Source organism: Monodelphis domestica, chromosome 1 (assembly GCF_027887165.1).
Source record: "Monodelphis domestica isolate mMonDom1 chromosome 1, mMonDom1.pri, whole genome shotgun sequence".
Taxonomy (NCBI): domain Eukaryota; kingdom Metazoa; phylum Chordata; class Mammalia; order Didelphimorphia; family Didelphidae; genus Monodelphis; species Monodelphis domestica.
The window spans coordinates 712,913,584-712,927,816 of NC_077227.1; the positions used below are offsets into that span (position 1 = coordinate 712,913,584).

At 41.9% G+C, this 14,233-nt stretch overlaps 1 protein-coding gene across 50 annotated transcripts in view; it reads left to right on the forward strand.

Annotated features, from left to right (window-relative positions):
* PMFBP1 (polyamine modulated factor 1 binding protein 1) overlaps positions 1-14,233 on the forward strand; it is a 484,787-nt gene that overhangs the window by 469,052 nt on the left and 1,502 nt on the right. For 48 of the 50 annotated variants that reach the window (XM_056823979.1, XM_056823945.1, XM_056823956.1 and 45 more), the window contains 7 exons: positions 5,302-5,436; positions 10,453-10,608; positions 11,555-11,722; positions 12,039-12,206; positions 12,316-12,378; positions 12,720-12,829; positions 13,266-13,340. In XM_056823979.1, the coding sequence (XP_056679957.1) occupies positions 5,302-5,436; positions 10,453-10,608; positions 11,555-11,722; positions 12,039-12,206; positions 12,316-12,378; positions 12,720-12,829; positions 13,266-13,340 (875 nt within the window). Of the gene's footprint in view, positions 1-5,301; positions 5,437-10,452; positions 10,609-11,554; positions 11,723-12,038; positions 12,207-12,315; positions 12,379-12,719; positions 12,830-13,265; positions 13,341-13,686; positions 13,781-14,233 lie in introns of all 50 variants that reach the window. The other 2 variants (XM_056824144.1, XM_056824098.1) reach the window with 2 other exon arrangements.

A 14,233-nucleotide genomic window follows, 5' to 3' on the forward strand; every position in this document is an offset into this window, starting at 1 on the left:
TTAGAGAGGGCAGAGGTCAATGAATTGGGCAGGCAAAAATTAAAAAACTAGAAAGTGAACAAATTAAAAATCCTCAGATGAAGACTAAATTAGAGATCCTAAAAATCAAAGGAGAAATTAATAAAATTAAAAGTCAAAGAACTATTGATTTAATAAATGAGACTAGAAGCTGGTACTTTGAAAAAACAAATAAAGTAGAAAAAGTACTGGTCAATCTAATTTTGAAAAAGGAAAGAAGAAAACCAAAAGGGAGACCTCACCTCTAATGAAGAGGAAATTAAGGCAATCCATAATAGAGATTAAATCATTAAAAACTATTATGACCAACTATATGGCAATAAATATGGCAATCTAGGTGATATGGATGAATGTTTACAAAAATATAAATTACCTAGACTAACAGAGGAAGAAATAGACTACCTAAACAACCCCATATTAGAAAAAGAAATTGAACAAGCCATCAAAGAACTACCTAAGAAAAAATCCCCAGGTCTAGATAGATTCACAAATGAATTCTATCAAACATTCAAAGAACAACTAATCCCAAAATTATACAAACTATTTGACAGAATAAGCAAAGAAGGAGTTCTACCAAATTCCTTTTACAACACAAATATGGTACTGATTCCAAAGCCAGGCAGGTCAAAAACAGAGAAAGAAAACTATAGACCAATCTCCTTAGTGAATATAGATGCAAAAATCTTAAATAGGATACTAGCAAAAAGACTCCAACAAGTCATCACAAGGCTTATCCACTATGACCAGGTAGGATTCACACCAGAAATGCAAGGATGGTTCAGTATTAGGAAAACCATCCACATAATTGACCACATTAACAAGCAAACCACCAAAAATCACAAGATTATCTCAATAGGTGCAGAAAAAGCCTTTGACAAAATACAATACTCATTCCTATTGAAAACATTAGAAAGTATAGGGAATAGAAGGGCCTTTCCTAAAAATAATAAACAGTATATATCTAAAACCATCAGCAAACATCATCTGCAATGGGGATAAACTAGAAGCCTTCCCAATAAGATCAGTAGTGAAACAAGGATGCCCATTATCCCCTCTATTATTTAACATTGTACTAGAAACACTAGCTGTTGCAATTACAGAAGAAAAAGAAATTGAAGGTATTAAAATAGGCAATGGGGAGACCAAGCTATCAACTCTTTGCAGATGATACAATGGTCTACTTAAAGAATCCTAGAGAATCAACTAAAAATCTAGTGGAAATAATCGACAACTTTAGCAAAGTTGCAGGATACAAAATAAACCCACATAAGTCATCAGCATTTCTATATATCTCCAACACATCTCAGCAGCAAGAATTAAAAAGAGAAATTCCATCTAAAACCACCCTAGACAGGGGGCAGCTGGGTGGCTCAGTGGATTGAGAGCCAGGCCTAGAGATGGGAGGTCCTAGGTTCAAATCTGGCCTCAGACACTTCCCAGCTGTGTGACCCTGGGCAAGTCACTTGACCCCCATTGCCTAGCCCTTACCACTCTTCTTCCTTGGAGCCAATACACAGTATTGACTCCAAGATGCAAGGTAAGGGTTTAAAAAAAAAACACCACACTAGACAATATAAAATACTTAGGAATCTATCTGCCGAGACAAACAGAGGAACTATATGAACACAACTACAAAACACTCTCCACACAATTAAAACTAGATCTAAACAATTGGAAAAACATTGATTGCTCATGAGTAGGACGAGCTAACAATAAAAATGACAGTCCTACCCAAATTATTTTACTTATTTAGTGCCATACCCATTGAACTACCAAAAAACTTTTTTACTAAATTAGAAAAAACCATAACAAAGTTCATTTGGAAGAACAAAAGATCAAGGATATCCAGAGAAATCATGAGAAAAATTCAAAGGAAAGAGGTCTTGCAATCCCAGATCTCAAACTATACTATAAAGCAGTAGTCATCAAAACAATATGGTACTGAATAAGAGACAGAAAGGAGGATCAATGGAATAGACTAGGGGTAAATGACCTCAGCAAGACAAGTCTATGATAAGCCCCAAAGATCCCAGCTTTTTTCCCACTATTTGATAAAAACTTCTGGGAAAATTAGAAGACAGTATGGGAGAGATTAGGTTTGGATCAACATCTCACACCCTACACCAAGATAAACTTAGAATGGGTGAATAACTTGAATATAAAGAAGGAAACTATAAGCAAATCAGGTGGTCATAGAATAGTATACTTGTCATATCTTTGAGAAAGGAAAGACTTTAAAACCAAGCAAGGGCTAGAAAAAAAATCACAAAATGTAAAATCAGTAATTTTGATTATATCATATTTAAAAGTTTCTGTACAAACAAAACCAATGCAACCAAAATTAGAAGGGAAGCAACAAATTGGGAAACAATCTTCATAACAAAAGCCTCTGACACAGATCTAATTACTCAAATTTATAAAGAGCTAAACCAATTGTACGAAAATATCAAGCCATTCTCCAATTGATAAATGGGCAAGGGACATGAATAGGCAGTTCTCAGTTAAAGAAATCAAAACTATTAATAATTGTGACATGGAAATCACATTAAAAGACTTATATATATTAATTTAAGGTCACCAAGGAATTCAGCTATGTAATTCCTAAATGAAAACTCAAGTCAGTAGTCAACCTTTTATGGAGTTTTTAATTACTAACAGGAGGAAGAAAGGTATTAGAGGGAGAGAGAGAGAGAGAGAGAGAGAGAGAGAGAGAGAGAGAGAGGGAGGGAAAGAGAAAGGGGAGAGAAGGGAATAGGGCTTAAATACCCCCTCTGCTTAACTGGGCCAAAGGCCCAAGGCCTTGGATCGCCGAGGCAAAGAAAAGAGATCAGTCCCTATCACTCACGTGACCAAAATGGAGAAACAGTCTCAGGGCCTCCACTCCAAGCACCCAGGCTCCAACCACCTCCTTTCCTCCACCCAGGAAGTCCCCAGACTCCTCAGCTGTCCTCTACCTCACTTCTTGTGTCTCCCCTGTGTAATGGTGGAAATTTAGGGGAGATGGGAGAGGTTATAATATTGTAATGGTTAAGAATGTGGCTACAGGATTTATGTAATATTAAACAATGGCCGCCAAGGAATTTACTTATGAAATTCCTAAAAATGAAACACTCAAGTCAGAATGAAGTTTATGGAGGTTTAATCACAATGGGAGTAAGAAAAGGAGAAAGGAGGAAAGGGAAAGAGGTTAACTCAATCGTCTGGCCAGAGCCAGAGGGAGTTTAGGCCCTAAGGCCAAGGTAGAAGAGAGAATCAGTCCTTGACTCACAACCGATCTGAAGGGAAGCTGTCTGCGGGCCTCCTCTCTGCTCCAGTTCCTAGCACCAACTCCTCCTAACACCAACTGGCGTCTCGCTCTCCCCACAGGAAGTGAGCGAATTCCAGAGGCTGTTCCCTACCTCACTTCCTGTGTCTCACAAAATCCAATGGTTGGCTCTAGCTTGGCTTAGGACAGCCCAGGTGGGCAGTTAGTTATTTCTGATTTGTCATTGACTAGCACATGCCCGTGTAGTGTGGGTGTGCACAATTTTTGGGTGCTAGACCAAGATGGAGACTTTTAAAATTCACAATCCCCCCTGATGATGATTGGGAGACTAGTCTCCCCAATTGATCACTAAACATAAGCATACTGCACCCCAAAAATTTCTAACTGTAAGTGTATACAAAAATTTTTTCCACTAAGAGGAAAATTATAATAGTTGTAAATATGGGGAAACAGAGGAGAGAGAAAGACAGCAAACCAATGTTTTGCTGGGCGCATTGACAAAAGCCAATTAGGGGGCAGTCCCCTTTGGCATAAGAGTGTACATTCAAAAAATGTTCAATCAACCACACCCCAAGGTTCATTCTGGATCTTCCTGTAGTGAAAAGGTTTAGATATCTTTCTGCAAACAGTTCATTCTCTGGATTCAGTTAGTTAGCAATCTTCTTCTCTGAAGATTTATCTCAAACAAAATTTAAATCTTGGATTTGATGAAATACACCTGTGCCAATGGTGGCTCTAGCTTAACTCAGGGCTGCCCAGAGGTCTGTCCCCTTTGCACATGTCTGTTGAAGGTCATATTCTCAAATAATTAAATCTTGAGCTTTGCTGCAGTCCTTCCTAAATCCTGTTACCCTGAGTAGGGTGGAGATTGTAGTTTCCAAGACCTGATTCTGTCATTCCAAGTATCTCTATTGTTATTGATCAGGAAATAGCTAAATCCCATCCTCTGAAGAATGGTTTGAACAGGGTTGAGTAGTTTTGAAATTCACATAAGCATATGAAAAAGTGTTCTAAATGTCATAATCAGACATGAAAATCAAAACAACTCTGAGGTATCAACTCATACCTAGCAGATTGGCTAACATGACAGCAAAGGAAAGTAATGAATGCTGGCGGGGATGTGGCAAAGTCGGGACATTAATACATTGCTGGTGGAGTTGCGAATTAATCCAACCATTCTGAAGGGCAATTTGGAACTATGCCCAAAGGGCGATAAAAGACTGTCTGCCCTTTGATCCAGCCATAGCATTGCTGGGTTTGTACCTCAAAGAGATAATAAGGAAAAAGACGTGTACAAGAATATTCATAGCTGCGCTCTTTGTGGTGGCAAAAAATTGGAAAATGAGGGGATGCCCTTCAATTGGGGAATGGCTGAACAAATTGTGGTATATGTTGGTGATGGAATACTATTTTGCTGAAAGGAATAATAAAGTGGAGGAATTCCATGGAGACTAGAATGACCTCCAGGAATTGATGCAGAGTGAAAGTAGCAGAACCAGGAAAACATTGTACACAGAGACTGATACACTGTGGTACAATCGAATGTAATGGACTCCTCCATTAGTGGCAATACAGTGATCCTGAACAACTTGGAGGGAGGGAGAAAGAACACTATCCACATTCAGAGGAAAATCTGCAGGAGCAGAAACACAGAAGAAAAACAACTGCTTCAATACATGGGTCAAGGGGATATGGTTGGGGATGTAGACTCTAAATGAACATCCTAATGCAAACACCAACAACATGGAAATAGGTTCTGATCAAGGACACATGTAATACCCAGTGAAATTGCACGTCAGCTATGGGAAGGTGGGGGGAAGAGAGGAGGAAAAAATCTGATTCTTGTAACCAAGAAATAATGCTCTAAATTGACTAAATTAATTAATTTAAATTAAAAAAATAAAATAATAATCCTTACTTTATCTACCTCAAAAAAAATACTAGTAACAGGTCACTTTTATATAATTTTTTAAAGAGTTGCATTTTACTCTTCATGTTTTATCTCATTTCATCAACAGGAGGAGAAAGTGGGTAAGCTAACGGAAGAGAATGACATTCTCCGGGATGCACTGAAACATTGTACCTTGCAGTTGGAGTCAGCTGCAAACAAGCTTGCAGCTGCTGAGGAGGCAATAGAGGTGAAGGAAAATGAGGTGAGCGTTACAAAGAATTAAACGTGGGGAAATCATTCATCAGATTGCCAGGTTTCATAGGGAAGCTCTCACTCTTGTGGAAAGAAAATTAATCCTGGTATCTCAGGTCACTTTAGAATACTGGAGTGCCTCTAACAGATTTCTCAATGACTTGTCCTTTGGCTCTCAGTGTCTCAGTCCTCTTTGAACTCTATTTTTTTAGAATTTCATCTTCACATCAGCATTTATTAGTCTTCTCACTTCTCAAGCTCTTAGCATGAATTCTAGACTTTTTTAGTAACTATCTTATTTCCCCTGAATTCTCATTCCTTCACTTCTCCAGATAGTCAAGTTATCTTGACAGGAGACCAAATAATTTCATTTTAGCAATAGTCTCACCCCAGAGCCATTTATAATGGGACATTATACATCATCCAGGCTTGAGTTTCTCAACAAACTAATTCCTAGGGTCTGGTCTGTAATGATGGGAGAGACAGAGGGGGCTTTAAAATGCTAGGACCAGGAAACCAGCTGCTGGAAGGGCCTGATTAAGGTGTTGCAGCTTTCTCCTGCCTTCACTAAGGCTAAATGGCCTTAATGGAGTCTGGACCTGACCAGACTGCTGAGTCAACCCCTCTCAAACTTTTTTCTTTGCCTTTGAAATTCTCCCTCATATTACAAACTTAGAGAACAGTCTTTTGTAAAACTAAATGGCTACTTTATTTCTTTGAAAAGAAAGGTAGAGGGGCCATCTGGGTAGCTCAGTGAATGGAGAGCCAGGCCTAGAGACGGAAGGTCCTAGGTTCAAATCTGGCCTCAGACACTTCCTAGATGTGTGACCCTGGGCAAGTCACTTGACCCCCATGGCCTAGCCCATACCATTCTTCTGCCTTTCAAGATGGAAGGTAAGGTTTTAATTTTTAAAAAAAAAGAAAAAGAAAGGAAAGAAGGGTAGAGGAAGAAAAGGGGTAGAGATAAGGATGGGAAATTCCTAATGACTTTTTCCCTATCAACTGTTGAAGACTTTTTGTCACAAAGTCACTTCAAAGAAATGGTTTGACTAAGGAAAAGTGAGTTTAAGTCAGCAGAGGTCTTGAGTGAGCAAGAACTTCTTTTGCTCAGCCAAGGCAGAAAAGGTATTTGAAAAAGTCTCTGGTGAGAGTGTGTGTGTCCAGACCCCGTTTTCCTCCTTTGAATCTTCCTTTGAATTTCATGGAATTCTCTTCCCCTGCTGGCTCATGAATGTTCCATCTGCCTCTCCTGGGTCCATCTTCATTACATTTCATATTTTCTCTGCTTTTTGACCAATTCTCTTGACTACAATCCCCCATTCTCTGCCCATTATGTATACTCACCTGAATGATATGCTAATTTATTCTGTCTATTCTATGAGAATATGACTATTATAAATATGTCACCACCCCCAAAATAAAAAAATCTTAATCTATCTTCACTATTCTAATCTACTTAAATTCTAACCTAAGATTTGGGGTTCTAGGAAAATGGGAGAGATAGTGAAAATCAAATTTACATACAGAAATATGTTTTTGAACACAAATAACCAAATCAACAATTATAACAGTTTTGTAACAAAATAAACTTTCCTATGACAATGAACTATAACATTTTCTAAGTAAGAGCGTTTAGAAACTATTAGTTCCTAAGGTAACTGTTTCTTAACTTATCACAAGATATAATATCATTCTGTCCCTAATCTACCTTGAGTCTCAAACCTCCCTAAGCAACACCTTCCTTGTGTGTTAGATATTAGTAGATTTTAGTATCATAAAATTTTAATATTAGTAATTCATTTATTAGGATTTTACAAAGGCACATTGTTATGGCTGTACAAATTTTACATATGTACATTATGCTACATTTGTATATGAGTTCTGTTCAGCCGTCATTCAGACAAGAATTGTTGTGTAGCTTCCTGTCTGCCTGGGTCCTGCAGAAGTTCAAAAAATGTCAGTATGAAATATGTGTATGCATTATTTATGAGTTGTTACATACTTATTCCATCCATGAGTCCTCTTCATGTTATGCTTTTGTATGAATGTATATGCATGTACCTATATGTGAAGTTAAACTGTATGATGAAATCTGATGTGACCCCTTATCATTAGTCCTTGATTTTAAAATTCTTCTGATGCCCTTGGTGTCGATTGCATGACAATATACACAGGTCCTGAGCCTTCATCTGTACAGTATTCACTTTTTGCCTGTCATCTCACCTTGATTGAAGTCCTGTGTTCTCTGATGATTTTAACATACAAGACCATGCATGTGTGTGAGATCATCATATGCATGTGTGTAAGATTGACTTCATGTGTGCATATGCATGGAAATAAGTATGAATTCTTCATGCATGCATGTCAGTCTTCTGTGGTTTGACATCTTCATGAGTGGATGTATGTTTTCTACTGTGTGAAATCTTCATGTGTGGGTGTATGTAATATATTTTTCCAATCATATTTTTAGTGTATCCTATAATTTAAATTTTGATATTGACCTTTATGATTTGATGTCTGATTCTATGGAATTCTGGTTTCATGGAGATATGAATATTGGTAGATTTTAATATTTGAATATAATTGGAGATAGAAACTTTGTTTTATCTTTGATGTATACTTTCTTGTTGGTATAGATAGAGATCATTCACAATGTTGTATGTTTTTAGCAGAGATGTGTTTGTATTTTTCTTGTTAATAAAATCTATTTTGCTATTAGCAAAGATCTTATGATTATTATCTGAAGCTATTTTTCTTGATACCTGGGACATTGTTGTGCAATGCTTTTATTCTGTCTTTTTCTTGTACTCTCATTTTTCTCATTTATGGGGACCATTGAAGTTATTGTTAGGGCATTTGGCATTACTGTAGATTTTTCTATATTCTTTTGCATTCTAATCAGGATTGTCTTCTACATATTCAGTGTTGCTGTCAATATTGTGGGAATAATGCTGTTTTACCTGTGAGATGCCTGAAACTATTAAGTAATATCTTCATGGTATGCCCTCCCTCTCTTCCTCCCCTGATAGAAATTTGTTTTTAGGTGGAGGACAAGAGATATGGGTAACCTGTTACAGTTGGTATCAGATGCCTTTGATAGTGGATTCATCCTGTGTGAGTAAGTTGCTCCAATAGCATCCTAGATGTTTCCCTCTTCTATTACTGGAGTCTTATTATTTGTCATAGTTATTAAGTTAGAGTTTATCAATAATAGCTTAGGGGTTTTCCTGATTTAATTGAATTTTTTTCTTGGTTCCTATGTCAGATCTTATGCCCAGTCCTAGTCTGGGTTCTCATAAGGTTTTGTGTTGTATATTACCCTATGGAACTCAAACTAGTCCTGGCCTCAATTCTTCTCAATAGATGGTATTTGTTATATTATGATGTTGAAAATTAGATAAAACAAATGTGATATTGTTTATCTCTTCTCCAATTTGTTCTTTAGTATATTTCTTCCCATTCATAAACACTGTTCCCTTCAAAATCTAATTTCTTTACAAATTCTTCATAACTATTGATTCCCGCAATGGCAAATATTTCTTCCACTGACAGAGAGTTTCCTAAATGAAACATTACTTCATCATCAGAATCATGTTCAGAAAAGTTTGTTTCTTCTGAATCTAGGTATTCATTATGTCAATTTGTGTCCCACACATCCCAATCTTTTTGAACTTTATCATAGAACTTAATGTATTCATAGGGTTCTTGTTCTTCATCACTATTTTTGGTCTACTATAATTGTACCATTTGGTATTGAATCATCTTGGTCTGAGTCTGACTCTTGGTCACTGCTGCCCATAATCCTCAAGTTTTTCATTGAATTTTGTTCAATATAAACTTGTGTCAGGTTTGTTAATTCAGGTATTATATCTTGGTTTGACCCTGTTTCACCGGATTTTATATTTCTGAATTCTTTTCCCAGTTGTTTCTCAGTAACAATCTCTAGATCTGTGTTCTGTGGTGACAAACTTGATATCAGGGGTTTCCCTGCTTCTTGCAGATATGCTATGCTGTTGTTGTTGTGCATAGGTTCTATCACATCCTTTATCTCAATATTTTGTTCATATGCCCCCTCTTTTGAATCTTTTGAGGTAGAAAACTTTCCTTCTATGATGTTACATTCTGGGAATGACTTTAGTACAGATGCATTTTCCCCGGTATCATTGGGATCTGTGAATGAATCTGGGGTGACTACAGGTCAAACAAGTTGTGATTCCATAAGAGCATGTTTTATAAATCCAAACTGTTAGCCTTTGCAATGTATGGAAAGAAATGCAGCATAGAAATACAACAGATACTCCAAGAAGGTGAGGGGAGTGACATCCTGAAGAAAGAAAGCCAAGCATAGGCATGGTTAGGTTTGCTTCCTGCTCACACAAGGATGGCCAAAGGTGTAGTGAAGTCATTTGGATAGGATGATAGAGGCTAACGTTTACAAAGTATTCTGTGTATGATATCTCGCTGGGTCTTCACAACAACCCTACAAGAGCAGCCTGAGTAATGGTATTCCCATATTACAGGTGCAAACACAGAGCCCAGAGAGAGATCAGGACTTGGCCAAGGTCAAAGGGCTAACAATGACAAAGGCAGGCTCTGAACCCAGACCTCCCAGCTCCCCCAGCTCCCAGTGTTTATCATCACATGTTTTAGTACACCACATACTTCATAACCTAGTCAAGGCCTGGAGGTAAAGTCTTTGTATAAAGCCTATCTTCGGATCACCCCAAACACTCAGAGAAATCCTCCCAGAAAGTAACAATTCTAGGTAGTTATCTGGAGCATAACTGAATGGTATAAGAACGCAAGATTGTACCTTCAAACTTACTCTATCCTATTCAGGAATACTTGTTTCAGTATATCCTGTGCCAGGCCCCAAACTGTCCTCCCACCTCTGAAATGGGGAGCATGTTACCATAAAAGAAAACTGGCCACCAACAGAGCCTATAAATAGAATCCACAATAGGCTTTGTGTAAGTCACCAGCCAAAGAAGAACTGGAAGGATAATGACATTCCCTTCCCCCCAAGGTGGCATGCCAGAAACAAGCTCTGCAAGTTGTACAAAAGAATCTCCAACAGGCAGAAAAACGGGAACAGGAGAACTTCGAGAATGCCCAGTGCTTCCTGGAGTTAACCCAAAAGTCAGCGGTGTGCCAAGAAAATCTGAAGGAGGCTCTGGAGAAGGTAAGAAACCCAGAAACCCTTCTTAAAGGCTCAGGCCACATTCAGGGGACAGAGACTGATGGAAGAGCACGAGTGGGGGTCCCCAGGCACCTGACTCTGAGAACCAGCAAAGGCTGGTAGCCTCTGGCCTTCAAGGACCCCAGCCAGTGCTGGAGGGAAGAGCCAGTGCTTGGCTGCTCTGAGCCTGGCTTTGGGGAGGAACAAAGGCCAAACGTGGAGGGACCTGAGGGGAAAAGGATAATGAGGAGTGACAACCTAACCAATAAAATCACAGGAAAGGACTTCCAAGGGAGAAAAATAGGGGATGGGAGGGGCTGATACTTTTAGCAATTGATTTCCATGGTTGTTGATTGATCTGCAAAGATAGCCCTCTCCAGTTAACTGTGTCCTTTCTCATCCCAGCTGCCCTGAGATTTGTTACTGCAAAAACTCACAATGGGCCAGATTGCTATCTTTTAACTTTGTGGGTTCATTACAAGGATTTTTTGTTTTGTTTCCTTTTGTTCTGTTGTCTGTGGTTTGTTTACTTGTTTTTCAGTATGGGAGGGAAGGAAAATAAGTGATGGTTCATGGAAAAAAATTCACGATTTTTTCTAAAACAAAAATGTGAAACCTCCCTTTCTCTTCCCTAAGCTGCCTAGAATACACCCAGAGAGGTCTCTGGCCCTAGAGAAAAGGAGAGCCTTCTGGCCTCCAGGAGATACCACTCAGGACCCTTTTTTCATTCTCTTTTTGCCAGTTACATACGACACATTTCCACACGTGATTTCCCTCCTTTCCCTCCCTTCCCGGGCCTAGTGCCTGCAGGCTGGCCATGTCTTATGCACATGCTATTTCCCTAGTGTTCATTTTTGTAAGGGGGCTCCTGGTCTCCACACACCCTAGGCCCGGCTGGCCAGCTCCGCAGGGCTCACTGCAATCTGTTGGCCTCTGCCTCCCCCACCAGCTCAATCAGGCCACCCGGGAGGCGTCGTTGCTCCGCGTGGAGCTGCAGCAGACTCTGCAGAAGAAGATTCAGCTGGAGAAGGAGACGGCGGCTTATAAGAACCGCATGAAGAAGCTCCACGGGGAGCTGAAGAAGCTCCAAGGCTTCCACCAGCAGAGTGAGGAAGAGGTGAGGAGGCTGACCAGGGTCTTGACCGGCCCAGCGGGCTTCCGCCCCCGGCCTTCGGCCTGCCGTCCCTTCCCGGCCTCCTCTCCTGGTGAGCCGCATCCTCCCTCCTGTGGGCTGGTTTGGGGAGCCCCTTGCAGGCCTGACAGCCTCGGGGGACTCGTGGCCTCTCTGAAAGGGCACTTCCAAAACAATCGGATGGACTGGTACTTGCTCGCCAGGGTGCAGGGAACCCTGGCACCTGACCTGGCAGGGAGAGGCCCTTGGGCCCAGCATGTCTCGGGCCTGAGGGCCGGTGGGGCCCCTCTCTCTTGGATAGGTCCATGCCTTCAACCAGAAGATAGAACATCTGAATGTCCAGCTGGCCTATTGGCAAAAGAAACACAAGAATGACCTCCACTTCTTGGCAGCCAAAGATGAGCAGCTTGTCGTCTTCAAGGTGGAAATGGACACCCTCAAAGAGAACCTGCGGGAAGAGGAGATCAAGGTAGCTGGGCCGAAGAAGAGCCCCGGGAGGCTGCGGAAGGCCCTCCTGGCACCCCAAAGCAGAGCTGCCGCCCAGCTAACCTCTGGCCATCCTCTGCTTTTCTTGACAGAAAGACTACCTACAGGATGAAATCTGCATCTTAAAGGAGCGCTATCTGTCCACTAGCTGCGAGGTACATGCGCCCCCTCGCCTCAAGTTCACAGCTCTGCCGCTCTCTCTGGGGTCTCTGGACAGGATGAGGGTTGGGCTGTTAAGGGTCATCTCCGATCCCCAGGTCAGCCTTCCACACAGGCAGGGCCGGGTGCCCCCAAGAAGCCAGGATCCAAGCTGGGGGAGGGAGGAGGGCTGCAGGGCTCTGGGAGCAGGGGAGGCACCGCTCCTCTCGCTCCTCTCCGGGGAGAGCTTCCCAGAAACCTTCTCGGGCCGTCAGGCAGGGAGGGTGCCGGTGAGCCAGTGAGGATGAGGTGGGCCCGCTCCTCCCTCCCTCCTACCTTCTGCCTCTTCTTGTCCTAGGTGGAAGCCCTGCGCAATACCTTGGGGAACGCGCACAAAGACACCTGGAAACTGCAGCTAGAGAGCCAAGTGGTTGCATCAAACGTTCATCAATGGGTGAAGGAGCAAAAGTAAGTAAGAAGGAAAAATAGCAAGCAAGCTGGTTCCACTCAGCATCACTGCCTTTAGGCGTTCCACGGGGGACTCACACATCCGTGAATGCACTGTAGCATCCCTGCCCTTCCGGGTCTGAGTAGGGGGTTAGGCCAAGGGCTCTGCCATTCTGCTCTGGAGCATCTCACGGGGACAACCTTGGGCCCAAAGGCAGCTTCTTGCGACCTAGCTAGGAACCACCCCGGCTTATGGCATCAGAACGCCACCGATTCTGTCAGGAAAACCCTTGGGAGGAGCTCCAAGGTTCAGGATCCTCCTGACGAGTCTGGGCCTGGCCCTCTCCCGACACAGCACCAAGAACGCACTTTCCCAGCCCCAGAGCTATACACATGACCCTCCATGGAGAATGGAGAGGAGATGGACTATTATTTTCTCTTGTGAATTTAATTACAGAAATAATACTGAGAAATTAGGATCCAGGATTCGAGAGCAGGTCAAATGCATTTCCCAACTGGCTGATGAAAAGGAGTAAGTCAACCTACTCTGTCTCTCCAACCTGTACCCCTTCCAAACATTGCCCTGCAAAGAACTCGAGCCACAGTGTTCATCCTTCAGACCGAACGGGAAGCCCCAAAGGACTCTTTTCTCCATGTTTTGGAGAAGGAAGCTGTGTTGGGCCAGAGCCTGGGGATGCCACTTGCTGCTCCCTGGCGGTGTTCCCTTCTTCTCTGGGGGGATCCTCCTCCAACAGGGCAGATTCAGGGATCTCTGAGGCTCCCTTCCAGGTCTCCGATTCTAAGAACATCTCGTCCCTCCCAGACGCCCACGCACCACTGACTGCTCACTGTTGGTCTGCCCTTTTCCTTTCCCACAGCCATCTCCACAATGTGATGATCCATTTACAGCATGAAAACAAAAAGCTGAGGAGGGAAATAGATGATAGGCGCCATAAACAGGACCACGCGATGGTAAGGAAGACCCCACCAGGCTTAGCCAAAGGGAGATCCAAATAATGGAAGGAAACAGGCAAGTTCCTCCCTAAAGAATGATGGCAGTAGGGGACAGCCAGGTGGCTCAGTGACTTGAGAGCCAGGCCCGGAGACAGGAGGTCCTAAGTTCTAATCTGACCTTAGACATTTCCTAGCTGTGTGACCCTGGGCAAGTCACTTAACCCCTCCATTACCCAGCCCTTGAAACCAATAAACAATATCAATTCTAAGATGGAAGGTAAGAGCTTTAAAAAAAAATGGTGGTGCTCACATCACCTGACCTGGAATTGATGCCTATATACAGTGCTCCTCGTCAAGAGGTGGTTTGACTCCCAGAGAAGAGCAGCTAGCTGGGGGAGGGAGGAAAGGATGCTCCACAGCAGAAAAAGCAATAATATTCTTATAACCACCAACACACACACACACACACAC